This window comes from Gigantopelta aegis, chromosome 14, assembly GCF_016097555.1.
Source record: "Gigantopelta aegis isolate Gae_Host chromosome 14, Gae_host_genome, whole genome shotgun sequence".
NCBI classification, from domain to species: Eukaryota; Metazoa; Mollusca; class Gastropoda; order Neomphalida; family Peltospiridae; genus Gigantopelta; species Gigantopelta aegis.
This window is the reverse complement of record NC_054712.1, coordinates 47,115,370-47,142,301: the sequence shown is the minus strand read 5'-3', so window position 1 is coordinate 47,142,301 and position 26,932 is coordinate 47,115,370. Positions and strand designations below refer to the sequence as shown.

The window sequence follows — 26,932 nt, the reverse complement described above, 5'->3', positions numbered from 1 at the left end:
TTTAGAGTCCAGACTCAATCTCTAATGACGTCACACACATAGAATTTGTATGGCGTTGTCATGACATTAGTGCCTCAGGTTCTATTAGTCTTGAGTCTAGACTTTAAAACTTTTATAAGCACCAGGCCAGGCATCAAAATAAGCTGACAACAGTCTGTCAGGTTACCAGGAGGTTACCGCCTGTCTAGAAAGTCGAGAACATCACTTTATTAGAACTCCACAAATTGCTTTTTATGTAACCTATACGTGGGTTACCAGGCAACACGCTTACTTTGATGCCTGAGACCAACAAGGCATAAAATAATAATTGCAATGCCTCATGCCTCTACCCACCCATGGTCATTTCTAAAACTGCCCTTATGTTGTGAGTGTTAGTGAAGTTTTCTGTTGGTTGTGTTTAGGTGATATAGCCTGGAGGTTGTACGATACATATGGATTTCCGGTAGATCTCACGTTGCTCATGTCAGAAGAAAAAGGACTTTCTGTTGATATGGAAGCCTTTGAAAAGGCCAAACAACATTCTCTGGTAAGTTTCTTTGGCATTCTTTGTAACATTACAAACTGGGAGTCCATACTGACACAAGGATCGGGGCATATGAAGCTTAATTGGTGAGTACACAAGGTCAAGGAAAATTTTTATTTTAGAGTCTGCATGTGTCATTTCAAATATTTCAAATCGCCCATATAACTGGGGTTTATACCCAAGACAGGGTGCTTAGATCTTAAATATATAAGCACAAAAATTAAGTTAAATAATATAAATAAATTCACAACTTGTATTGTAGTTGCATTGCTTGTAGGATAGTAATAATGTAATTGTGGGGGATGTGGAGGGGAAAAAAGCATCATTGTTACGATAGTAATTTTGAAAATTAAAAGACCAGAATCAGATCTTTCTGATTTGGGCCTATTGGTATGCTTAAAAATATTCTTTTTACTGTACTGCATTGCATTGCACTCCACTCCATTTTACTCCACTCCCTTTAATACCAGTTTTTGAGATATTAGTATCTGTGTATTCCAGCTGATGTCTCAAGGAGGAGGAAGTGCCACCGCTGACGAGATTAATCTTGATGTTCATGCAATCAACGAACTGCAGAATAAAAACTTGGCACCCACCGATGACTCTCCAAAATACAAATACACTGCCGACATCCACGGAAATTACGGTACGTGTTTAGTGCACACTGTGAATTTACTCTGTTAATGTCAGCCAAACTAGAGTATGTTTGCTGAGTTAAGATAAAGAATAAATATGAGACAAAATTATTAGTCACCTGCCAGTTCAACCAGAGGGGACGTTAGGTTTTGTCTTCATCTGTCCACCTCAAGATATGGAGCTGAATGTTTGCGGATAGCTTTGTCTTAAAGAGTTACACACCAAGTTTGATTTTCATGAGAATTTTCTCATTTTTGACAAGAGTTATGGCCCTTGAACTCAGATATGAAAATTTTTTGAGCTTATCGGCCTCGGTGGCGTCATAGTTAAGCCATTGGACATAAGGCTGGTAGGTACAGAGTTTGCATCCCGGTACCGGCTCCCACCCAGAGCGAGTATTAATGACTCAGTGGGTAGGTGTAAGACCACTACACCTCTTCTCTCTCACTAACAATTAACAACTAACCCACTGTCCTGGACAGACAGCCCAGATAGCTGAGGAGTGTGCCCAGGACCGCGTGCTTTAACTTTAATTGGATATAAGCACGAAAATAAGTTGAAATGTTGGACTTGGTAAGGGACATGTATTGCTTTAGCAGTACTCTCAGAATACTTGTTTTGTTTTCACAGAGTTTGAACCGTGTACCAGCACCATGTTGGCATTGAGACACAGCAAGCGGTTTGTACAGGAAGTGACATTGGCAGTACTCTCTTTGTTTTGTTTTGACAGAGTTTTAACTGTGTACCGGTACCGTGTTGGCGTTGAGACACAGTAAGCGGTTTGTATGGAAATGTCATTGGCAGTACTCTCTTTGTTTTGTTTTGACAGAGTTTGAACCGTGTACCGGTACCGTGTTGGCATTGAGACACAGCAAGTGGTTTGTACAGGAAGTGACGTCGGCAGTACTCTCTTTGTTTTGTTTTGACAGAGTTTGAACCCTGTACCGGTACCGTGTTGGCATTGAGACACAGCAAGTGGTTTGTACAGGAAGTGACGTCGGCAGTACTCTCTTTGTTTTGTTTTGACAGAGTTTGAACCATGTACCGGTACCGTGTTGGCATTGAGACACAACAAGTGGTTAGTACAGGAAGTGACGTCGGCAGTACTCTCTTTGTTTTGTTTTGACAGAGTTTGAATCATGTACCGGTACCGTGTTGGCGTTGAGACACAGCAAGTGGTTTGTACAGGAAGTGACGTCGGCAGCACTCTCTTTGTTTTGTTTTGACAGAGTTTGAACCATGTACCGGTACCGTGTTGGCATTGAGACACAGTAAGCGGTTTGTACAGGAAGTGACGTCCGGTCAGGAGTGCGGAGTTCTTCTAGACAGGACGTGTTTCTACGCGGAGCAGGGCGGACAGATCTACGACCAGGGATTCCTTGTGAAACAAGACGACCAGGTAATCCAGTTACTCTCACTGATCACTAAATCAGGTCTGGGTGCTGCTCAGTGGTAGAGAGTCATCTGAGGTGTGATGGTTCAGTGGATCGATTGACCTCAATGGATTGTCTTTTTTCCCCCTCATTCCAAACACGGGGCAGGTCATAGCCCAGTGGTAAAGTGTTTGCTTAATGTGTGGTCGGTCTAGGATCGATCCCCGTAGGTGGACCCATTGAGCTATTTCTCTTTGAACCAGTGCTTCACAACTGGTGTAACAAAGGCCATGGTATGTACTATCTTGTCTGTGGGATGGTGCATATAAAAGATCCCTTGCTGCGAATCGAAAAGAGTAGCCCATGAAGTGGCGACAGCCGGTTTCCTCTCTCAATACCTATGTGGTCCTTAACCATATGTCTGACGCCATATAACCGTAAATAAAATGTGTTGAGTGCGTCGTTAAATAAAACATTTCTTTCTTTCCTTCCTTCCAAACAGTGCTCTATGACTGGTACATCAAAGGCCATGGTATGTGTGTTCTCTCCTGTCTATGGGAAGTGCATAAAAATAATTTGCTACTTTATCAGTAAAAATAGCCTTTTTGTCTCTCAACCAGTTTGACACCAAATGGTTGTAGTTTAAAATGTGCTGAAGTGTTTTAAACAAACATTCTTTTCCTTGATGAATGAGTTGGAATAACATAACATCAGTGTAGATTTGTTTATACTATTACTATTAATACTGATAATATAAAGAATGATTAGATAATGATGTAGGATATTGGCCTGATTATCAGGCCCGAACATTAACTATAGTCATTAACCAGCCCATCCCATCCTCCTACAATTTTTTATTTTTTTTTGTAAATAATTTCAGTTTGGTTTGATGTACAAAGAAAATTTATATAAAGTGTTATAAATAACTTGTAGTAAATTTCATTAGTATGAAAAAAGGCGTTCCCTGTGGGACAGACTATAGTTATTATTTTTATCCTGCTGTCCATAAACATTGTGGGGAAAAGCTATTATTTCTATTATTTCAGGTCTAATGAGCGATTTTGTAATGTAACTGTACTTGTGTCATTATCTGCTTGTATACATGTATGACTTTGCTTTAATCAGTCATCATAATTGGCCAATAGAAACAGTGGTTGCTGGATCAGTCATCATAATCGGCCAATAGAAACAGTGGTTGCTGGATCAGTCATCATAATCGGCCAATAGAAACAGTGGTTGCTGGATCAGTCATCATAATCGGCCAATAGAAACAGTGGTTGCATGATAAATTATATTATTATTTTCATTACAGGAAGCCGAGTTCTGAAGTATGTGATTAGTTTAATACTGTTATTATTTTTATTGCAGGATGTGAAGTTTTATAACATCTGATTATTTTAATACTAGTATTATTAGTTATTATTTGTGATTAGTTAAATACTGATTGTTATCATATTAATTCCAGGATGTTGGGGGGTGGGACGTAGCCCAGTGGTACAGCGCCTGCTCGATGCACGGTCAGTGTGGGATCGATCCCCGTCGGTGGGCCCATTGGGCTATTTTTCGTTCCAGCCAGTTCACCATGACTGGTATATCAAAGGCTGTGGTATGTACTACCCTGTCTGTGGGATGGTGCATATAAAAGATCCCTTGCTGCTTATTGAAAAGAGTAGCCCATGAAGTGGCGACAGCGGGTTTCTTCTCTCAATATGTGTGGTGCTTAACCATATGATTGATGCCATATAACCGTAAATAAAATGTGTTGAGTGCATCATTAAATAAAACATGTCTTTCTTTTTTCAGGATGTTGAGTTTACGGTTAAAAACGTACAGGTCAGAGGTGGATATATTCTTCATATCGGTGTTATCGAGGGCGTCCTTAAAGTTGGAGATACAGTTAAACTCGTATTGGATGAGGTATATTTTGTAAAATTAAAGTATGTCTAATTACACAGTTGAATTTTGCATAAACATGACTTGCAAACCTGAAGCAAAGTCCAAGTCCAATATTTTTTACATGATCATATGCCACTAGTGTTTCGAGCATGTCTGTCCCCGGTCCGGTCTCTGGATAGCCAGTGGTCTGATCCGGGACAGAAAACTTGAAGCACTGTTTTGCAGTAGTTTCCATTACTATTATAAAGCTAAATGTGGCCTAACTAACATGTGACTAAAATACAAAGTAAACTGATAATATGTATGTGGTGAATGTCATACAGGCGTTCTAGATTGTCGTAGCCCCACTCCCATGGCTAGTGATATTCAATGTGGGGCTAGTAAATAACTACTATTGCCATGCCAGACAGGGCTTCTAGATTACGGTAGTCCCGCTCCCATGGCTAGTGATATTCAATGTTGGGCTAGTAAATAAATACAATTGCCATGCCAGACAGGGCTTCTAGATTACGGTAGCCCCACTCCCATGGCTAGTGATATTCAATGTTGGGCTAGTAAATAACTACAATTGCCATGCCAGACAGGGCTTCTAGATTACGGTAGCCCCACTCCCATGGCTAGTGATATTCAATGTTGGGCTAGTAAATAACTACAATTGCCATGCCAGACAGGGCTTCTAGATTACGGTAGCCCCACTCCCATGGCTAGTGATATTCAATGTTGGGCTAGTAAATAACTACAATTGCCATGCCAGACAGGGCTTCTAGATTGTGGTAGCCCCACTCCCATGGCTAGTGCTATTCAGTGTTGGGCTAGTAAATAACTACAATTGCCATGCCCAATGGCTAGTGAAAAAAATGTGTCAAATGTTGCAGTTAAGTCTATTTTGTAATTATGCATATCCTGCCCCACCCCAACCCCCAAATGTTAGTGTTTTTTAAGCTCTATCTCCCTCTTTAGGTGACATATCTGATTATTACTATTATTTAGAAAAATTGTAGGGCTAGTGAATTTTTAATCGTGGTTAGTAAATTTTTAAAATCACTGATCCCATAGCTGGTGGATTTTATGAAAATTCTAGAAGCCCTGTCATAGCTTAGAAAGCATCACATTCATCTAGAATTGCGTTACCATGACCACTTTGTTGTCAATAATATTTTCTTCATTTTGAATTGAAGAAACAACTACAACCCCAAAACCAAAAACACAAAACCACAACTGACTTGAAAACAACAAACGTATCTGCTACACTTGCTACAATATGTTTTTTTATTTGTCAAATTATTCCTTTTGAACAAGTTGACAGATCCAGCAGAAATGTGTGATGAAGTCACAAGACACAAAACATGTAAGAATTTACCACAATTATTTTTTGGTTCATGCAAGTGTGAACCGAAAAAATTATGTGCACATTGTATGACTCAGGCTTGTTGCACAAAAATAGTGCGAGTCAGTGGGAAGGGGGTAGTAGGCGTGGCTTAAATTTTTTTGGTTCATCGAGATATGAACGAAAAAAAGTAAGCACCTCTAGACCAATCAGATTGCCGTAAAGTATATAGACGCAATGAAAATTTAATTATTTCATGATAATCTATAATATGAATGGTTAATATAAAATCTGTAACAATCATTTAATGTTAATCCTATTATAATAGTTGAGGTAAGTGTTTCTGTTTGTACATGTTACAGTCGCGGCGGTGTTCAGTGATGAAGAACCACACAGGAACTCACATGCTCAACTTCGGGCTGCGCGAGGTCTTGAAGGAGGCTGATCAGAAAGGTTCATTGGTCGCTCCAGACAGACTCCGATTCGATTTTACAGCCAAGGTAAATACGTGATTTATTACCCAACATGAGTGAATTAGTAAGTGAGTAAAATGTTCAACTATATACCAGTATTATTACCCATGTAAATGAGTGAATGAATGGATGAAAGAGTGGTTAAAGGATGGATGGATGAATATTCAGGACAAATTATACATCAGCAATTGTGTGTGAAGCAAAGGATCTTTGTAAAAGAATGGAAGTGATAAGTCTCACTAAAAAGTTGAGGACATACCTTGACTTGCAATGAGTCATAGAATTGATGAATGTTTCTCGTTCCAGCCATGGTATGTGCTATCATGTCTATGGGATGGTGCATATAAAAGATCCTTTGCTGCTAATCGAAAAAGAGTAGCTCATGAAGTAGCGACAGTGGGTTTTCGCTCGCAATATCTGTTTGGTCCTTAACCATATGTCTGATGCCATATAACCGTAAATAAAATATGTTGAGTGCGTCGTTAAATAAAACATTTCCTTCCTTGATGAATGTTTTTCCTATCCCAACCAGTTTTTATACAACTGGTACCCCAAAGGCAACTACTGGAGTTGCCCACAGCATTCGGCAGTTACATGGATATTTTAATTTCTGCGGCACTCTTTTTTTTTTTCTTTCTTTTTTTTTGCCGTGGATATTTTTATAATTGCAGGGGTTAAAGGTTGTGGTATGTACTGTCCTATCTGTGGGAAAATGCTTACAGAGGATTGGTAGGAGTAACCTTTGAGGCAGATGTTATTTCCATTCTTATGTCTCAACCAAATATCCGAAGTTTGTAATGTGATGAGGTGTCAGTAAAACCTAGTTTTCTTGCCTTTCACCCAGGGTGCCTTGTCTGTGAAGGAAGTGAAGTTTGTCGAAAACATTGTTCTAAAGATGGCTGAGAAGAATGAAGAAGTGTTTGCTAAAGAAACCGCACTCACCGACGCTAAGGCTGTGCAGGGTCTGAGAGCAGTGTTTGATGAGGTACGTGTTTTGTTTTAGAACTAAACTCCAAATCTTTTACACGGGGCGGGACGTAGCTCAGTGATAAAGAACTTGCCTGATGTGTAGTCATCCTATCTATGATTGATTCCCATTGATGGGCCCATTGCTCCATAACTGGTATAACCAAGGCCATGGTATAAACTATCCTTTCTGTTGAATGGTGCATATAAATGATCCCTTGCTGCTAATTGGGTTTCTCTTACATTATCTGTGTGGTTCATAACTGTATGTCTAATGCCATAGAACTAAAATTGAAATGTGTTGAGTGTATCTATAAATAAAACATGATTTCCTTCCTTCCAAACCTTTCACATGGCAACAGACCTGTAATTGTATGATGGCAGCTGATAGTAACCGTTAATAACAATAACACATGAATTTAATAAAACTAGTGGGTTTTATATTATCAGGGGTGGGAATTCTTCTTGGATAAGCTGTTTTCCTCCATGGAACATTGCATTTCCTTGCATTTTAATCGTCCTTTCCTCCAAAATGTGTCAGATGGCACAGATTTTAACCTAGGATTTCAAGAATTTCCGGGACTCCTCTAGATTTTCCTCTTTTTTACAGTTTACCAATTTCCACTCCTAATTATAGACCGTTTAGTTTACATCACTCTGACCGGTAGAAAATGGTGTTATAATATAGTGAGACAAGATTACAGCTTTAATTAAAAACAAAGGGGCTAATTTACCAAGTCTGTTTTATCGTACATGTGAAACTACATACATTTATCAGGCTTAAACATCATCCTTTAAGAAACACAGGCTTAAATTGGCACTAAATGGTTTTTTATGGATTAAAAATAAAATATTCTTTCGCCATCATATGGTGCAAAGTTGATCTAATTAGTAAAAGCATTTTGTAAACTAAAAGTATGGAAACATACATTTGGTATGAACATTGTAACAGGTGAATTGGAATTAAAGGTTTTATTTCTGTTCACATTTAATTTCATTTAAGATAATTTGGAGAATGCTGGTTCCATCATTAAAGTTAATTTTCGTTGATTCTGTTTCAAGGTGTACCCTGACCCTGTGAGAGTTGTATCGATTGGGGTTCCGGTCGAGAAACTTGTCACCGACCCCATGGGAGCTGGAGGAGATTCCACTTCTGTAGAATTCTGTGGAGGAACGTAAGTTTTCTGGCTATTTTGATAAATACATTCAAGTATGATGGTGCTGTTATTAAAACTGAGAATATTTTATTTTTCTTGATGGTCACTGGTCTGTGAATATGTAGAAAATAGTCCAATTCTATATGATATGGTTTTGTGTAATTAAAGTGTGGTGAAGTGATGGTTAGGAGGGTAGATATCATGGTGACATGTGATGATGGGACTTATAGTCCGTCCCATCCTTCTATAAAAATGTTTTTTTTGTGTAAATAATTTCAGTTTTGTTTGATGTAAGAAGAAAAGTAAATGTTTTTATGAAATAACAAAAATATACTATATCTGTGTCCAATTTAGAAAACACTCGGCTCAGAAATAAATAATTTGTAGTAAATTCCATAGCATGAAAAAAGACGTTCCTTGTGGGACAGACTATAGAGTGTGATGTGGGTTGAGGGGTATGGTGATGTGAGGGTGTGACTTAAGGGTGCAGTCTGGTGACAAGAAGGTGGGGTGTGGTGATGTAAGAATTTGTATGTCATTCCTGTTAATGTAATTTAATTATTATTATTATTATTACTCTACAGAACTCTTTATTTCATCAAGTTGGTCACATGGGAGATTTTATCATGTTGGAAGAAGTAATCTTTTTAATTTGAAAATAAGTTTTACTTTTGTTCATCAGTTTACATCAAAATCTCTTACATATAATTATATGTAAGAGATTTTGTTTCTATGTTGGAGGAAGCCATATTGTCAGTGTCCGTTTAGTTACTGTGAACTAATCTGTGTAATTTTCACCCACAGACATCTGCTGCGTGCCGGCCATGTGGGTGACTTCGTTATCGTCTCAGAGGAAGCCATCTCCAAGGGCATCCGGAGAATCATTGCGCTCACTGGACCTGAAGGTGCTAAGGTAACCAAATTGTTTAGTTTACGTCACTCTCACCGGACCTGAAGGTAACCAGACCGTTTAGTTTACGTCACTCTCACCGGACCTGAAGGTAATCAGACCGTTTAGTTTACGTCACTCTCACTGGACCGGAAGGTAACCAGACCGTTTAGTTTACATCGCTCTCACCGGACCTGAAGGTAACCAGACCGTTTAGTTTACGTCGCTCTCACCGGACCTGAAGGTAACCAGACCGTTTAGTTTACGTCGCTCTCACCGGACCTGAAGGTAACCAGACCGTTTAGTTTACGTCGCTCTCACCGGACCTGAAGGTAACCAGACCGTTTAGTTTACGTCGCTCTCACCGGACCTGAAGGTAACCAGACCGTTTAGTTTACGTCGCTCTCACCGGACCTGAAGGTAACCAGACCGTTTAGTTTACGTCGCTCTCACCGGACCTGAAGGTAACCAGACCGTTTAGTTTACATCGCTCTCACCGGACCTGAAGGTAACCAGATCGTTTAGTTTACATCGCTCTCACCGGACCTGAAGGTAACCAGATCGTTTAGTTTACATCGCTCTCACCGGACCTGAATGTAACCAGACTGTTTAGTTTACATCGCTCTCACCGGACCTGAAGGTAACCAGACTGTTTAGTTTACATCGCTCTCACCGGACCTGAAGGTAACCAGACTGTTTAGTTTACATAACCAGACTGTTTAGTTTACATCACTCTCACCGGACCTGAAGGTAACCAGACTGTTTAGTTTACATCGCTCTCACCGGACCTGAAGGTAACCAGATCGTTTAGTTTACATCACTCTCACCGGACCTGAAGGTAACCAGACTGTTTAGTTTACATCGCTCTCACCGGACCTGAATGTAACCAAACCCTTTAGTTTACCTCGCTCTCACTGGACCTGAAGGTAACCGGACGGTTTAGTTTACCTCTCTAATCCAGTCACTTACAGTCAGTCTCCCCATCAGCACAGTCAGTCTAGGATTGATCCTCATTGGGCTATTTCTTGTTCTAGACTGGTATATAAAAGGTAGTGGTGTTTGTTATCTTGTCTGTAGGATGATGCATATAAAAGATCCCTTGCTACTAATGAAAAAAATCTAGCAGGTTTCCTCTCTAAGAATATATGAAAAAATTACCAAATGTTTGACATCCAGTAGCCGATGATCAATGTGCTCTAGTGGTGTCTAAAAAACAGAAACATTTTTCTCATCATGGCTGTTACACAATTGATTATAGGGTGGTGGGTGGGTAAGTGAATAAGCAGATACTTTGCAGAACCATTATCTGTACTGGCCAGGCTATCCTGACAACTGAAGGAAATGTTTTATTTAATGACACACTCAACACATTTTATTTACAGTTATATGGAGTCAGACATATGGTTAAGGACCACACAGATATGAGAGAGGAAACCTGTTATTGCCTCTTCATGGGCTACTCTTTTTGATTAACAGCAAGGGATCTTTTATATGCACCATCCCATAGACAAGATAGCACATACCATGGCCTTAGATGTACCAGTCGTGGTGCACTGGCTGCAGCGAGAAATAGCCCAATGGGCCCACTGACGGGGATCGATCCCAAACCGACTGTGCATCAAGAGAGCGCTTTACCACTGGGCTACGTCTCGCTGCCCCTCTTCCCCCCCCCCCCCCCCCCCCCCCCCCCTCCCGGACAACTGAGGTGTGTACAAAAACCTTGAAATGAATGAAAGGAGATTTTAAATGGCTGATTTGTCATCTCAATTTTTTAGGCTTGCAAACAGGCAGATGTATTGGAGAACCATTAACTTGCCCTGGGCAGGCTACCTATATAGCTGAGGTTTGTGCTCAAACTTTACGTTAATGGACAAAGAAAAAAGCACTTTTAATGATTGACCTGTCGTGTCAATTTCCAGGCGGTACATCGAGCAGACGTTCTAGAGAGAGAGGTCAAGGAGCTGAAGGAGAAAGTGAAGACAAACCCGAGCACCAAGGAGCTGTCCGAGCGAGAACTCACCAAGCTTATTGTCCAGATGGACGACGTGAGTTTTGTCTCATTTACAAACTTAATCTGTGTTAAACAAAAACTCACCAAGCTTATTGTCCAGATGGACGATATGAGTTTTGTCTCATTTACAAACTTGCTCGGTATTAAGTGAAAACTTTACTCGGTATTAAGCGAGAACTCAACAAGCTTATTGTCCAGATGGACAACGTGAGTTTTGTCTTTTTTACAAACTTCCTTGGTATTAAGCGAGAACTCACCAAGCTTATTGTCCAGATGGACGACGTGAGTTTTGTCTTTTACACAAACTTATTAAACAAACAAAAAGTATGCTTTGTGGGGTTTATGTACAGTCCATGCTTCAAGGCACTGTCCGAGCAAGAACTCATTAAACTTATTGTACAGATGAATGACGTGAGTTTTGTCTATTTCACAAACTTACTCAGTATTAAACAAACAAATGTTTTGTTCTGTGTGGGTTTATGTACAATCCATGCTCCATGGAGGTGTCCAAGCGAGAACTCGCCAAACTTGTCTAGATGAAAAATGTGAGTTTTGTCTCATTTACAAACTTGTAGCTGCCATCTCGAGAATATTTCTATTATTTAAAGGTGCATTATCCAAGTTGCAGATGTCACATTTTGTTACTTTTACAATGTATTTATGATAAATAATCTACAATTGATCCCATATAAACTACTCAACTTCCGGTAGAGATATACCAGACATGTTATGATACACAATGTGTACACATCTTAAATTTGTGAAACAGGTGAAGGGCTTACCCTGCCCATACATAAATTAACCAATTGCTAACGTTTATACAAGGTAGTTACAACAGTTCGCTAATAAAAATGTTGTTTAAATGAGCAACTTTTAAATAATTGTCAAGGAAATATACCACATACCTGAGGTGACCAATGAAACTGCAATTTGGATCACCACAATAAGGCGTGGCTACAATTAGATACATCATCCATCGAACACAATAAATGAATTTGCTTTACTTGACATGTTTTTCCAAATACTCCTAGCAAAACTTAGTAGTATATAATCTTTGTGTTAATACTTCACAGTTCAATTTATATTAACTATAAACCCCTAAAAGGTATTATATGATTTCAAAATGGTGTTATCTCCCCTGATTGTGTTGACAGGAAGTTGCTCAGTCTAGTATTGCCTACTGGAAGCGCGACAGTCTGAGGTCAGAGTTGAAAGGTCTTAAGAAGGTCATGGATGACTTGGACAAATCGAGGAAGGCTTCCGTCTTAAATGAGGTAACATGAGAATGTTTCCATGTAGTTATTTAGCAGATTGCATGTGACATACACCCTAATCATGTTTCAGTGTTTGAAGTTGTTCAGCTGATTTCGGGGGGGGGGGGGGTTGTCAAGATTTTCACTAACTGTCATTCAAAAATGTTCATCTAATTTCCTTGAGATAGTAAATCAACAGCCACAGAATGCAGTTCAAGCCGAGTTTTAATTTTGAATTGCTTAAAAAGTTAAACACTGACAGCCGAATTTACAAAGCCTGTATTAGACTTACACGTGTGTAACTACATACATTTACAACGCTTAACACCTGCGTTTAGGAAAAACAGGCTTCATAAATTTGGCTGTAGGAAATTAATTTAATGTTCTATTATTGTGCATGTCTGCGAGAATGATTAAGAAAGACTTACAGATAGGAAATGAGAGAAAGAGACACCCCAGAAAAAGAGATAAGAGAGAGAGAGAGAGAGAGAGAATGAATGAGTGTCTTTTTACAGTTCATTTTAGAAGGAACCTTATTTATAAACTGATGTTTTCCTCTGACTTGTAATTGTCAGGCTCGCTCAATGCACGGTCAGTGTGAGATCGATCCCCGTCAGTGGCCCCATTGTGCTATTTCTCGTTCCAGCCAGAGCACCATGACTGGTATATCAAAGACCGTGGTATGTACTACAATGTCAGTGGGATGGTGCATATAAAAGATCCCTTGCTGCTAATTGAAAAAGAGTAGCCCATGAAGTGGCGACAGCGGGTTTCCGCTCTTAATATTTGTACAGTCCTTAACCATGTCTGATGCCATATAACCATAAATAAAGTGTGTTGAGTGCGTCATTAAATAAAACATTTCTTTTTTTCTTTTTTTTGTAATTGTCAGGTGGTCGAGGAAGCCAAGAAGATGATTCAGGAAAACCCCAACACCAAATTTGTTGTGCATGAATTTAAGGCTGGTTCCAACGCAAAGGTAAGTGTTTCAGTTTGTAGTTTTACAAGTGTGATCCAGTGTCAATGTCTGCGACGTGTGTGACATTAGGTTTCTTCTATGAAGTTTTAAATCATATTTTACTTTTATTTTGTGGTTAGCTGACAAGTGATGGTTTCCACCCTTTTGTATGATGCATGTCAATTTTACCCTGCGGAGAATTTGAAATGTATCTTTTTATTACATGTAAGCTTTCTTCAAGCAAACATCAATGCCGAGTTAGCCAAACGAATAGAAAAATGTCCGCTAGACTGGTTTATGCTCTTCACAGTAAACCAAATGGCCACGTCGGGAACCAGTCCAATAGTTTGCAAATGTTAGCTGGCTGAGCTTGGGGCAGTTCTGTTGCTCATCTTAAATGATAAGCAAACATGAAAGTTGTTGTTGATTTTTGGACGTCACTTCCATTTGAATACTATTGCATGCTATATTTTCAGGCTCTCGATGCAGCTATGAAACAATACAAAACTCTTAGTCCGGAAACAGCAGCCATTTTCTTTTCCACTGATCCTGATGCTGGTAAAATCCTGTGTATGAGCTGTGTTCCAAAGGTAGGAATTGCCGACTGGCTGTTGTTTGTAGTTTACAATACGTATGTATAATTAAATTTCTGTTACATTCATTACAACGTAACGTCATCCGATTGGTCCAGACGTAGCAACGGGAGTTTGTTCCTTTTTTCGATGAACATAAAAATTACGTCGTCAGGGAACGTCATATGTGATGACGTCATTTTATATGGGCAAGTTATTGTTTATTGATAAAAAAGAATTCAAAATAAAGTATGACGTTTTAGTTTTATTATTAGCATGTATCATTCAAATTTAATTATAAGTATTGTCTGTTATTTCTTATACGTTCATCCGGGTATGAACAAAAAAAATCATCCGCAAACTTATGTGAGAATGGCTTCGTCGATTCACACAGTTTGCGGATGATTTTTTTTGTTCATATCCTGATGAACGCAAAAGAAACAACAGACAATCCTTAAGTGATATCAAACAGGATTTAGAACAGTCTTCACCAATAAAAGCATGTGATCACTCACACTCTCCTCCACACTTGCCTTGAAAGTTTTAGGAGAGCTGCAAATTGATTGCCTTGGAATAAACAAAATGAATGAATTTCATTAGAAACTTCATCTCATTCAAGGAGCTATCTTCAACTCGCCATGATTTTGCTCCTGGTGAAGACTTGAAGGCGAGCTGAAGATCACTTTTCTGAAACAGCACCAGGTGAGGGGAAGCAAGCACGAGTGATGACTGACCTTTTCTGGTGAAGACTGTTGGAGGAAATAGTAAAAATCTTGTGTTGATCATCTGAAATTTGTTTCGTCATGATGATAGCGATAATTGTACTTTATGCCAGGTGGACACCTACTGATTAATGCTGATGATCTTGTTACCTACTGATTAATGCTGATGATCTTGTTATGGAAGTTCGCATCACAAAGTTCGCATCTTGGGGTCTTGTTTATAGGTGGTGTGCTCAACATTACTGTAGATATATGATTAACCCTTAAATCAAGTATAATTTTATTACACAAGAGATAATTGGAAGCCTTTTTTGTTGCAGGGGAAAGCTACAAATGGTCTTTCTGCAAAGGACTGGGTCGACCAGGTTGTGCCAATAATTAATGGAAAGGGAGGCGGACGAGAGCTGTCGGCTCAGGCAACCGGTTCAAATGTGATGGGACTGGACGAAGCCATCAAACTAGCAACAAACTTTGCACAGCTCAAACTCTCATGATAAGGGTCTCGACTAGAACAAACAATGGGAGAATTCCAGCAATACCAGGCCTCTGAAAATTGAACTAATGATAGTATTATTTACGCAAATCTAGTTTTTCCTATTTCTCATTCACATATTAAAATTTGGACACAATTTACATTGTGGTTTTAGCAACCTAGGTTACTTACATTTTTAATTATCAGAGGCCTGAATAAACAATCTTGACGCTCACGTTTCCAATAATTAGATTTGGCTGTGAAAAAATTAATAAACATGGTTAGCAGTGACTATGTGGATTTAATAGTTTTTTTGGTCCAAGAGAAATATTTACAAAACTGCCTTGTTTCACAAAAGAATTTTAGATCTTGGCACTAGTATGGTTAAAAATATCTACCATCACACCGTAACATTTTGTTACTATTGCTAGCCAGGGGCCTAATTCACAAAGGTCTCTCAGGCTCTGCTAGACAACAAAGCATCCTCTTTGTAAGTCTTTTAGCATTGCACTGTGAGATCGCAAAGTTGCGAGAGTTTAGTGAATTAGGCCCGTTCTATGATTACCATCGTCATAGTAAAATGTGAAAATTTAAAATTGGTTCGAGGCACCAACATAAATGGCAAATGATGATTTTCTAAGGATACAAACTCATTTGTGTAAAAATGTATCTGATCTACACATACCTTTTATAAAACTCTGTGTTCAAACAGTTTAGACCATACAACCTTCACACAAAAATATGGGATATACTGACGAATGAATCAGAATTGTTCCAAATAGTAATCAGCAGTTTATTAAATTTCTTTGATTTAATTGTTAGAGGGGCACTTGCAACACCAGTAATGTTGCTTTGTGAACGGTTGTAATGCTTACATGCGCAAGCCGTAAAACTGGCCATACGTTAGTACAGCTGACCTTAGCGAGGATTCTTTCATGAAATGGGGCCAGATCTTGAAGTGTAAATGACAGCAAGTTGTTTCATACTTGTCCTAACCTTCGATTCCTTTCATTGTTCAGCGTCTTCTGTAACCAGTGACTGGGTTACATTCAGATAACTTTGTACATTGTGCTTGTCGTCGGGTTACATTCATATATTTATTTGTACGCTGTGCTTACCGACTGGTTTCATTCAGATAATTGCTTGTACTTCATCTACTAAAGATCACTGCACTGTTGCAGTTTGTTGAAATAACTTATGAATACACATGGCTGGAACTATTAGGCATATTCATTCTGCAGGGGTTTTAAGATTTCTTGTTATTTCTCTTAATTATTAAAACTATTTTCGTCTCAATTATGAATAAAATTTTGTATCTGGGATGTATTGGCCTAGTTTTTGTCCCACATCAAAGGTAGAGTAACGTCTAGCACATTCATCATTACTTTTCATTGCTGAATGTGTGGTACCAACATAAATATGTGTCATATCGATTCATCAAAGGCAGAGTAAGGTCTGGCACATTCGTCATTACTTTTCATTGTTGAAAGTGTGGTACCAACAGAAATGTGTGCCGTATCGATTCATCAAAGGCAGAGTAACGTCTGGCACATTCGTCATCACTTTTCATTGTTGAATGTATGTGGTACCAACAAAAATATGTGCCATATCGATTCATCAAAGGTAGAGTAACGTCTGGCAAATTCGTCATTACTTTTCATTGTTGAATGTGTGTCGTTGGTAGAGTAATGTCTGGCAAATTCGTCATTACTTTTCATTGTTGAATGTGTCGTACCAACAAATATGTGCCGTATCTATTCATCAAAGGTAGAGCAACATCTGGCACATTGGTCATTACTTTTCATTGTTGAATGTGTGGTACTCGACAGAAATATGTGCCGGATGGATTCATTTTCAGAACATGATCAATACAAAAACATGGATGTATGGACCCACTGAAGATAAATTCCCAATAGCCTCATCCTTCTGACCACAACTTAAACCTTTGTCTTCCAGTAAGTGAACTGGAATCGAAGAAATAAATCACAAACAATTCTAGTAGTACATTTAGTGTTCAATATAAATGAAATATTTATTGTATAATGTTGTACAATACTTTATACAATATGCAGAGTTCGACAAATCCGCTAGCCCGACGCCCGTGGCTAGTGTTTTTTAAGTTCGGGCTAGTGAGAAATGCTAGTGGTTACCACCTCCTCTCGTTATCACTCGATCGTGGGGTTTTCCTTTTCTGCTTTTTGTCTCGGCTGAAATTTCGTTTAATAAATTTGATTGTGACGTTTGTCATCGAATAATATCAACAACGCAATCGGTATATAATAATAATCCACTTGAGCTAGGTCTGCAAACTGCAGTAACATACTATCTCTACATTGTCAGTTACAGCATGCATTGTTTACCTTTCCCTTTCAAGTTTCTGGCACAGGAAATAAGTCTAATGACATGCGTGTTTTGATTGGTTAGACACGTCACGTGGTAGTTAATCTCACACATATGTTTTAGGCTAAGAACTTGGAAATCACAAATCGCGACGACAGGTTAATCTCAATCAAGTAAACCCCAGCCATGCTTTGAATTTCAGTGTTTGTTTTATTTATCTATTGTTTTCTAATTTAACACTTCGCTGACATGTGGTTATCGGCGATCAGGAAAACAATTTACTTTAATGGTAACCGCATATGCAATGACTCGGCTTGGCCTATTACGTGTAGTGGTTTGGATAATACGTCACTGCTGTCGATACAAGATAATATCTTTTTTGTTCATCAATTAACAACGGATTAGATGTCGCCGTTATATTCTTTTGATATCGGTCTAACACGGCATAATGCCCTGTATTTGAGCAATTACTAAATATATAACTACACTGAACCATCTATTACCGTGTGTCACACTGTCGTACCCTCATTTAAATTTAATTAGTTTGATAGTGGGTTTAGATACCAACCATGAGTTTGTTCAATTATTTTTCCCCGGGGGGGGAGGCAAAAGCGAAAACGGGACAATGACGATGGATCAAATTTGACAAAAGACCAAACGTACGACACGACAAAAAACTGAAAGTTACATTATTTAAGTGTTTGTTTTATTTTACTGTTATACTCGTAAATGTGTAATGTTACAAAAATTATATAAAAATCCAGTTATAATTGTGGAGGAATTTGGGCTAGTGCTTTATTTTGGTGGGCTAGTGGTTTTCACAAACCCACTAGCCCTGTGGCTAGTGACTTTTGAAAATATTTGTCATACTCTGCAATATGGTTATCTTTACAAGATTACAAACAAATGGCCATTAGTAACATCTCATGAACACATTAAATGTCTAGTCTATAAATAAACAAAACTGCCAATACAGATTTGTTTTGGTCAATTCACAGGTTAGTTTATTAGTATCTTGACATCCAAGATTTCTATTCATCAATACGTGACTCCCAACTGTGAAATTGAAAAAGGGTTTGGTTGTCTTAGAATGTTTTGGTAGCCAGTGGTCATTAGAATCTCAAACACTATTTCAGTTTCAAACCTGTTTATCATGATCTTGTATCGGGTACTACAAAACTACCCAATAGTCTTTAAACAATGGAAAACGTCAAGTAATCGGGCTTCTGTAACAATACTAGCACCAGTTTAAAGATGGACATTTTAATGAAAGTAACAAAATATTTGTTTAAATGACACCATAGCACATTTTAATCTACATCTCAAAGGTGACAAATGCGAAGAAATCAGCAAATAATTTTTATATGAAGTTTCCCAGACATGACAGTACATATCATAGCCTTTGATTTAAGTCATGTGGACTTTTCAAATGCAGATTGCTATAGCACGACAATATGAATTATGATTATATAAGTAAGGATTTTCTACTTTTACCTAATGACAAACCTTACTGAGGGCTACCCTTAGATGAAGAAAACATTTCACCAAATTGTCTATTAAAACTTTAAAAATTGCAGAAACCAGTTATTTTCTAACAAACAGCAATTATTATACGAAATTATTTCACCAATTGGTTTTAAAATTCATAGTTTGCGAATTCAGCAAACACCACAGCTAAATCAGCTTAGTCCCATCTTCTGTCGGTGTCTGAAATAAACACGTCCGTTTGTCCCGACAAGTGAAAATCTATTCGGACAAGCAAAATATGCCTCGGTGGTTGTCCAGTGGACAAGTAGAAATTTTCAGTGCAGTTAAATTTTGAGCAATCAAAAACATCATCCTGGTATTTAAATAAAACAAATAATTTTTCAGTGCAAATGTTGGCGGACAAGTAGATTTCTAGATGTATTTGTCTGGTGGACAAGTGAAAAATTCTGCTTATTTCTATCACTGCGTGTTGTTCAAATTAGACATAGACTACAATGAGGATCAACTGGTGTGAAGTATGTACATGCCCAGTATTAAGTCTGATCCCAGTTCCATACTAATCACGGCACACAATGAATCATGTATCAAGAATCACACTTGGGTTTTAGTTTTCTCTTCAACAGTCTCTCTCTCTCTTTCTGAGCATCTTCCTGTATTTTCTGATACCGTTCCTTTGCAAAGTTCACTTCTCCTACCAATTTCTGAATCCGTTTCTGAAATTTAAAACCCACAGTGAAGTTAGACAATATTGAACAACTGTTTTAACTATATTAACATCTCCAAATGTATGTATAGTATTTGCTAGTGTGAACGACTTTAACATGATTTGATCCAGGGACCCTCAATGTTAAAATCGGAACTTTACTGAAATAACACGTTTGTAATAGCAATGTTATACAAACACAAATTGTATGAGAACGGTACATCAATTAGTGATCAGGATATTAAATTGATGTATAATTTTACATCAACTTTGATTTTTATATTGAGGTTCAAGCACGCTGTCCTGGATGCCTCGACTATCTGGGCTATTTCACCAGCTAAGTTTTAAAAAATGACTACCGGTACTTTTTGCAGGCTGCGATTTCAAGCCCTGCACCATACAACACTTTGTAATGCAAAGATCACTCTTCAACCCCTCTAAAGTTATAACACTCTTGTGACCTCACCGACCACTCTCCAACCCTTCTAAAATTATAACATTCTTGCTACCTCACCAACCACTCCAACCCATCTAATATTATAACACTCTTGCGAACTCACCGACCACTCTCCAACCCCTCTAATATTATAACACTCTTGCGAACTCACCGACCACTCTCCAACCCCTCTAAAATTATAACACTCTTGCGACCTCACCGACCACTCTCCAACTCCTCTAAAATTATAACACTTTTGCGACCTCACTGACCACTCTCCAACTCCTCTAAAATTATAACACTTTTGTGACCTCACCGACCACTCTCCAACCCATCTAAAATTATAATACATGTACTCTTGTTGCGATCTCACTGACCACTCTCCAACCCCTCTAAAATTATAACACTCTTGCGACCTCACCGACCACTCTCCAACCCATCTAATATTATAACTCTTGCGACCTCATTGATCCCTCTTCAACCCCTCTAAAATTATAACACTCTTGCGACCTCACCGACCACTCTCCAACCCATCTAATATTATAACACTTTTGCGACCTCACTGACCACTCTCCAACCCATCTAATATTATAACACTCTTGCGACCTCATGGACCACTCTTCAACCCCTCTAAAATTATAACTCTTGCAACCTCACTGACCATTCTCCAACCCCTCTAAAATTATAACACTCTTGCGACCTCACTGATGACTCTTCAACCCCTCTAAAATTATAACACTCTTGCGACATCACTGACCACTCTTCAACCCCTGTGGAATGGTGCATATAAAAGATCCCTTGCTACTAATCAAAGAGTAGCCCATGAAGTGGCGACGGGGTTTCCTCTCTCAATATCTGTGTAGTCCTTAACCATGTCTGACACCATATAACCATAAATAAAATGTGTCGAGTGCGTTGTTAAATAAAACATTTCTTTCTTTTTTTCATTGACCACTCTCCAACCCCTCTAAAATTATAACACTCTTGCCATCCCACCACCAAACATTTTTCTGTCGCTGACTAATCTGAGCAATATTTTCTGTTTGTATTTTTGTTTGTCCTTAGTAATAAATACTAGATATACAAATTATTACTTTAGGAACGAAAAAAACACGAATGGCTATATTTTAATGTATGAAACAACTCCTCCCACATGGTAGAATGTTTTGTAAAATCGCATGATAGACCCCTCCCCATTAGAGGATTAAATAATTGTTGAACTGAGAAAATGTAGTTATTACAACCACATACAGCAAGTTCAAGGTTTGTCTGTTTTCTTCTCAGCTGTCCCCGACCTATAGGAGTTGGTCTGCCATCTGTAAAAAAAAAGATAAATATCTATACATTATTCAGCCTAAAGTTTTGTTAACTAAAGCAGATTAATTTATTAAACATTGGTTATTGGATGTTAAACATTTAATATTTGCCACAGTTCTGATAGAAAACAAACAAGGTTCTTTCATAAGCATTTTCCTATAGACAGTACATACCATGGCTTTTGATATACCAATCAAGGAGCACTTGAAAAAACGCCCAGTCAAAGAAGTCAACTGAGGTAAATCAGCCTAATATAACTAGGGCAGTAAAAAGGCAATCCGTGCTTTACAGAAAAAGCACTTTAAAGGCACTGCTAAAGTACACCTCCAAGAGGAATTATAGCTTGTGGAAAGAAGAAGGAAATGTTTTATTTAACGGTGCACTCAACACATTTTATTTACGGTTATATGGCATTAGACATATGGTTAAGGACCACACAGATATGGAGAGAGGAAACCCACTATCGCCACTTCATGGGCTACTCTTTTCGATTAGCAGCAAGGGTTCTTTTATATGCACCATCCCACAGAAAGGGTAGTACATACCACGGCCTTCGATATACCAGTCATGGTGCACTGGCTGGAACGAGAAAAGCCCAATGGGCCCACCGACAGATTGATCCTAGACGGACCGCGCATTGAGCGAGCGCTGTACCACTTGGCTACGTCCCGCCCTATAGCTTGTGGATTCATTTATTACAGTAAATGTATCTTACCTACAAAGGAATAATCGGGGAGATCTGTCAAAGGTCCATATCGATTGTTATTTTCTGGCAGTCCTCTCCTGAAATAAGATTTTAAAAATTAATTGAATATTAAAAACGTCATGATACAATTAGTATTCAAATAAAATCTTTGTCTCCATTCGACTTTCCCGTAAAAATCTTTAAATGTGGCATACTGTCAACATTATGCAAAGTCAAGACTGTACCTTCGATATCTTTTTGTGACATATAAAATGAAAAATTATGTCATTCATAATTTAAAAACTTTTTCAAATATCTGTGTCATTAAAACAATAAAATTATATTGAGGGCATCTTCACAAAATTGTGAAATAGTAAAAAAAAGAAGCTTTTATTATTATTTAAAAAAAAAAAAATTGTTAAATTATTAGTAATAAAGAAATAAATTTATTAATGACGTATTCATTGTTCACTGATTTATCATAATCATAACCCATTTTCTTACATGTGCACCCAAATGCAAACAAGTTATATATATATATATTAAAAAAATGTACTAATTTAAAACTCTGATATCAGTTTCAAAGTACAGTATATTTGACTACAGTATTAATTTTTTTTTAAACCCTGAGATTATTATTTAGCAGACTGAATGATAAACTGGTATTAAGCAGAATTAATGATATGATATCTGTTTTGAACAGAACTCTGGCGAAGTCGGCGGTTGTGCCCATAACAGGTGTGCTTAAACAATTCTATGATGAAAGTATGCCAAAATTTACCCACACCCACACTTAAATGATATCTAGACTGGTATTAAGCAGACTTAATGAAAGACTGATATTAAGCAGACTTACCCAGTAATGATAAACTGGTATTAAGCAGACTTAATGATAAACTGGTATTAAGCAGACTTAATGATAAACTGGTATTAAGCAGACTTAATGATAAACTGGTATTAAGCAGACATAATGATAAACTGGTATTAGAAAGAAATGTTTTATTTAACGACACACTCAACACATTGTATTTATGGTTATATGGCGTCAGACGTATGGTTAAGGACAACACAGATTTTGAGAGGAAACCCGCTGTCACCACTTCATGGGCTACTCTTTCCTATTAGCAGCAAGGGATCTTTTATTTGCACTTCCCACAAGCAGGATAGCACAAACCATGGCCTTTGTTGAACCAGTTATGGATCATTGGTCGGTGCAAGTGGTTTATACCTACCCCACTGAGCCTTGCTGAGCACTCTCAGGGTTTGGAGTCAGTATCTAGATTAAACATACCATGCCTCGACTGGGATCCGAACCCAATACCTACCAGCCTGTTGACTGATGGCCTAACCACGACGCCACCGAGGCTGGTAAACTGGTATTAAGCAGACTTAATGATAAACTGGTATTAAACAGACTTAATGATAAACTGGTATTAAAGGGACATTCCCGAGTTTGCTGCAATTTTTAAGCTCTCATCGACTAACAGAGACTTTTTAACGATTGTAATTACATATCAACTATATTTTTCTGCACAACATATTAGAGGCTGTATATTAAACATGTTTCTCATCGTTTTACTAGTTGTACTAGCGTAAATTTCATTTTATTTCCTAAAATACTTTTGTTCGTACGTATGAAATTATTTGAAGACAAAATCCAGTTTGGGCTTCTTACAAATATTAAGACGACAAGAAACACATTGAATATACAGACACTGATATTCTAAACAAGAAAATATATTTAATATGTAAGTTTAATCGTAGAAATATTTTATTAATCGGAAATATTTTATAATGCAGCAAACTCAGGAATGTCTCTTTAAGCAGACTTGATGATAAATTGGAATTAATTAGACTTAATGATAGACGGGTATTAATTAGACTTAATGATAGATAGGTATTAAGCAGACTTAAGCACAGAATAGTATTAAGCAGACTTAATAATAAACTGGTATTAATTAGACTTAAGCATAGACTGGTATTAAGCAGACGTAATGATAGACTGGTACTAAGCTGACTTAATGACAGACTGGTATTAAGCAGACTTAATGATAAATTGGTATTAAGCAGACTTAAGCATAGACTGGTATTAAGCAGACTTAATGATAAACTGGTATTAGACTAAATAAGACTGGTATTAAGCAAACTTAAGCATAGACTGGTATTAAGCAGACTTAAGCATAGACTGGTATTAAGCAGACTTAATGATAAACTGGTATTAATTAGACTTAATAATAGACGGGCATTAGACTTATAGATAAGACTGGTATTAAGCAGACTTAAGCATAGACAGGTATTAAGCAGACTTAATGACAGACTGGTACTAAGCTGACTTACTCAACTCTCCATCGGCCTCCAGCTAAATGGACTGCTGATGTCTGTATACATCTACTCCTCACAACCGCTGTACTCTGCAAAACTAGAAACACCAGTCTGTAATTATCTACACAAGCCAATCATTTTTTTAAAAACATTACCATTTATTCCACTTTCTACACTTTGATGTACGTCTACCAATAACAGTCAATAATAATTACAATATCTTTGATGATGGTCACTCTTACACATTGTTTCTTAAATATGAAGCCACAGACCTTTAGTTTGATTATGTTGGAGTTCACTCATAACATTAACCTTACATTTTGAACATTTGAACAGTACACACATTGCAAGAAGAAACACAACTCCCCCTATATGAAACACAGTCAGCCAGTTTCTCATCCGTGTTTCTTCTTGCAGCATTTGTGCTCGTCATTAACATCAGGCCTATGAGAATTGAAAATCTGCATCATCCATTTATCGGTTACGCCCACAAGTTTTGAATACCAGCTATATATAGGGTATGTAACAATATTCGGATGTAGCAAGACCACACTTTCTACATCCCTTCGGACTAAGACTCTATAGCTTTTCTCTGTTATCTGTTATAACCTTATCCAAATGTGTTTCTGGTTTGTAGATTAATTAAACTTAAGTGTCCATTTTCACGTGCTGAAACTAGTCTAGGGTCTGCACCTTTAACAGTGTCAAAGAAAACATCTACCTTTGCTTTCTTAGTTTCAATAAAATTATAAATTCTATAATTTACAGTAGCCTAAACATGAATTGATGAAAATATAACTTCAACTTCAAGACATAATTATTTTTATAACATCTTCTAAAGTAATTTAAATTTTTTAAAATTGACAATGCATTATATAAGAATAAACTAGCCAGTTGTACCCAACCTACTTTTATGATACATTTGAAAGGTTAGCTGATGGGCACATTTGATGTGCATCCTTTATTTTCCAAACCAACACGTTCTCCTTCCAAAAACCTTCACACTAGAGTTGTGTCCCTTAGTCTAGGTGCCATTAAACCAAATCAATTCCTATTGCCGATAATGTTAACATTTACTAATACAAACAACATATCCAGGAAGTGCAACGATAAAAAGTGTGGCGCCTTACATTTAATCTACCTGCAAAATATTTAAGAGTAACATACCATTTAGAAGAGTTTAAGATTTTTTTTTTAAATCTGAAATTCGCAGTTCCATTGTTGGAGGTACCCTGCAGTTCTGATGTCGGATTTTTCGTTAAAAAACAAAACAAACAAACGACAAAGTTCTATGAAATACTATACTAAAAGGCAAAAGTCATTGTGACACACAAAAGACAAAGATAATTGGTAATAAGTTTTTACTGCCGTGTATGAAACGTTATAACATGGAAAGAGAAATGTCCGAAGGTATGGAAACGAGCAATAGTCCATGAAAAGGGCGCACCTGCCATATGCAAATGAGCCACATCACTAGAGGGGGCCCAGAGCGAAGTTCACACAGTCAGTAGCGAGTATGTCCACCTTGAGCATTGATACAGGCCTGGCACCGTCGTCTTATTGAGGCCACTAAACGCTGGAGAAAGTTCCTAGGAATACCATTCCAAATCTGAGGAAGGATCAGTCGGAGTTTCTGCAGTGTTGTTGGAGGATTTAGAAGACATCGTAAGCATCGCCCCATTTCATCCCAGACATGTTCGATTGGTGACAAATTCAGGGACCTGGCAAGCCAGGGTAGTAGGCCTACATCAACATTGTTTTGATTCAGATACTGCTGCACAACTCTAGCAATGTGTGTTCTGGCGTTATCGTGAGTAGTATTAGGGCCTGCCGGGAGTCATGACCTACTTTCCGTGACCTTGACCTTGATGACGTCACGTGACCTCGTCCTACTGGCCCTGACCTACTTAGACTGGCCTTGACCTTGATGACGTCACGGACTACTGTACCGTGTGCAACGTCCTACTGACCCGGCCCCGACCTACTTAGACTAACCTTGACCTACTTAGACTGGCTTACTGTGCCGCGTGCAACGTCCTACTGACCCGGCCCTGACCTACTTAGACCGGCCCCTGACCTACTTAGACTAACACGAAAGAGTATAAAAAGGCTAGATACGGTTTCATTGTCATTCGCTCGCCGAAAACGATCACATCTACTACGTCATTGTTAGGAGATTCGTTTGAGATATTTCGTCATTGTTAGAAGAAGATTCATTTGGATCATTGTGAGAGATTTTGTCACTGTTAGAAATCGACTGGATCAAGACTTGAAAATAGTAAGTTAATTTTCTTATACTGATTTAGTTTGAAGATCTATGTGTTTGCAGTGGTGGACAACGTTTTAACAAATGATACCTTTTGAAAATCGTTCTTTCTTCAAATAAATAACAAATTGACATTGAAAGTGTTCT

At 38.0% G+C, this 26,932-nt stretch overlaps 2 protein-coding genes across 2 annotated transcripts in view; one reads left to right on the top strand and one right to left on the bottom strand.

Moving 5' to 3' along the window:
* Positions 1 to 16,548, top strand: part of LOC121388271 (alanine--tRNA ligase, cytoplasmic-like) — a 28,736-nt gene extending 12,188 nt beyond the window's left edge. Inside the window, exons 11-23 of the mRNA XM_041519545.1 lie at positions 402 to 526; positions 1,025 to 1,169; positions 2,389 to 2,558; positions 4,336 to 4,449; positions 6,118 to 6,255; positions 7,073 to 7,213; positions 8,257 to 8,369; positions 9,156 to 9,264; positions 11,160 to 11,285; positions 12,406 to 12,525; positions 13,397 to 13,483; positions 13,939 to 14,052; positions 15,077 to 16,548. Coding sequence (XP_041375479.1) covers positions 402 to 526; positions 1,025 to 1,169; positions 2,389 to 2,558; positions 4,336 to 4,449; positions 6,118 to 6,255; positions 7,073 to 7,213; positions 8,257 to 8,369; positions 9,156 to 9,264; positions 11,160 to 11,285; positions 12,406 to 12,525; positions 13,397 to 13,483; positions 13,939 to 14,052; positions 15,077 to 15,250 — 1,676 coding nt within the window. The 3' untranslated portion in view covers positions 15,251 to 16,548. The remainder of the gene's footprint in view (positions 1 to 401; positions 527 to 1,024; positions 1,170 to 2,388; positions 2,559 to 4,335; positions 4,450 to 6,117; positions 6,256 to 7,072; positions 7,214 to 8,256; positions 8,370 to 9,155; positions 9,265 to 11,159; positions 11,286 to 12,405; positions 12,526 to 13,396; positions 13,484 to 13,938; positions 14,053 to 15,076) is intronic.
* A 2,150-nt stretch (positions 16,549 to 18,698) lies between these two features.
* LOC121388295 (39S ribosomal protein L52, mitochondrial-like) lies at positions 18,699 to 25,534 on the bottom strand. Its single transcript, XM_041519578.1, has 5 exons — positions 25,429 to 25,534; positions 24,535 to 24,616; positions 22,228 to 22,295; positions 21,447 to 21,511; positions 18,699 to 19,769 (listed from the first exon to the last, which is right to left on the bottom strand). Exons 1-5 carry the CDS (start codon positions 25,475 to 25,477, stop codon positions 19,641 to 19,643), a joined length of 393 nt encoding a protein of 130 aa, XP_041375512.1. The 5' UTR covers positions 25,478 to 25,534; the 3' UTR covers positions 18,699 to 19,640.
* Between the last annotated feature and the right edge of the window lie 1,398 nt (positions 25,535 to 26,932).

Bases quoted from the DNA above. Each gene is read 5' to 3' on its own strand.
- LOC121388295 (XM_041519578.1), bottom strand. From the start codon at position 25,477: ATGCACATCAAATGTGCCCATCAGCTAACCTTTCAAATGTATCATAAA. The intron at 21,512-22,227 runs GTAAGATACATT...TTTTTTTTACAG, and splicing joins CCCCGATTATTCCTTTGTAG to ATGGCAGACCAACTCCTATA. The intron at 19,770-21,446 runs GTATGTGGTTGT...TTTAAATTTCAG, and splicing joins AGACAAACCTTGAACTTGCT to AAACGGATTCAGAAATTGGT.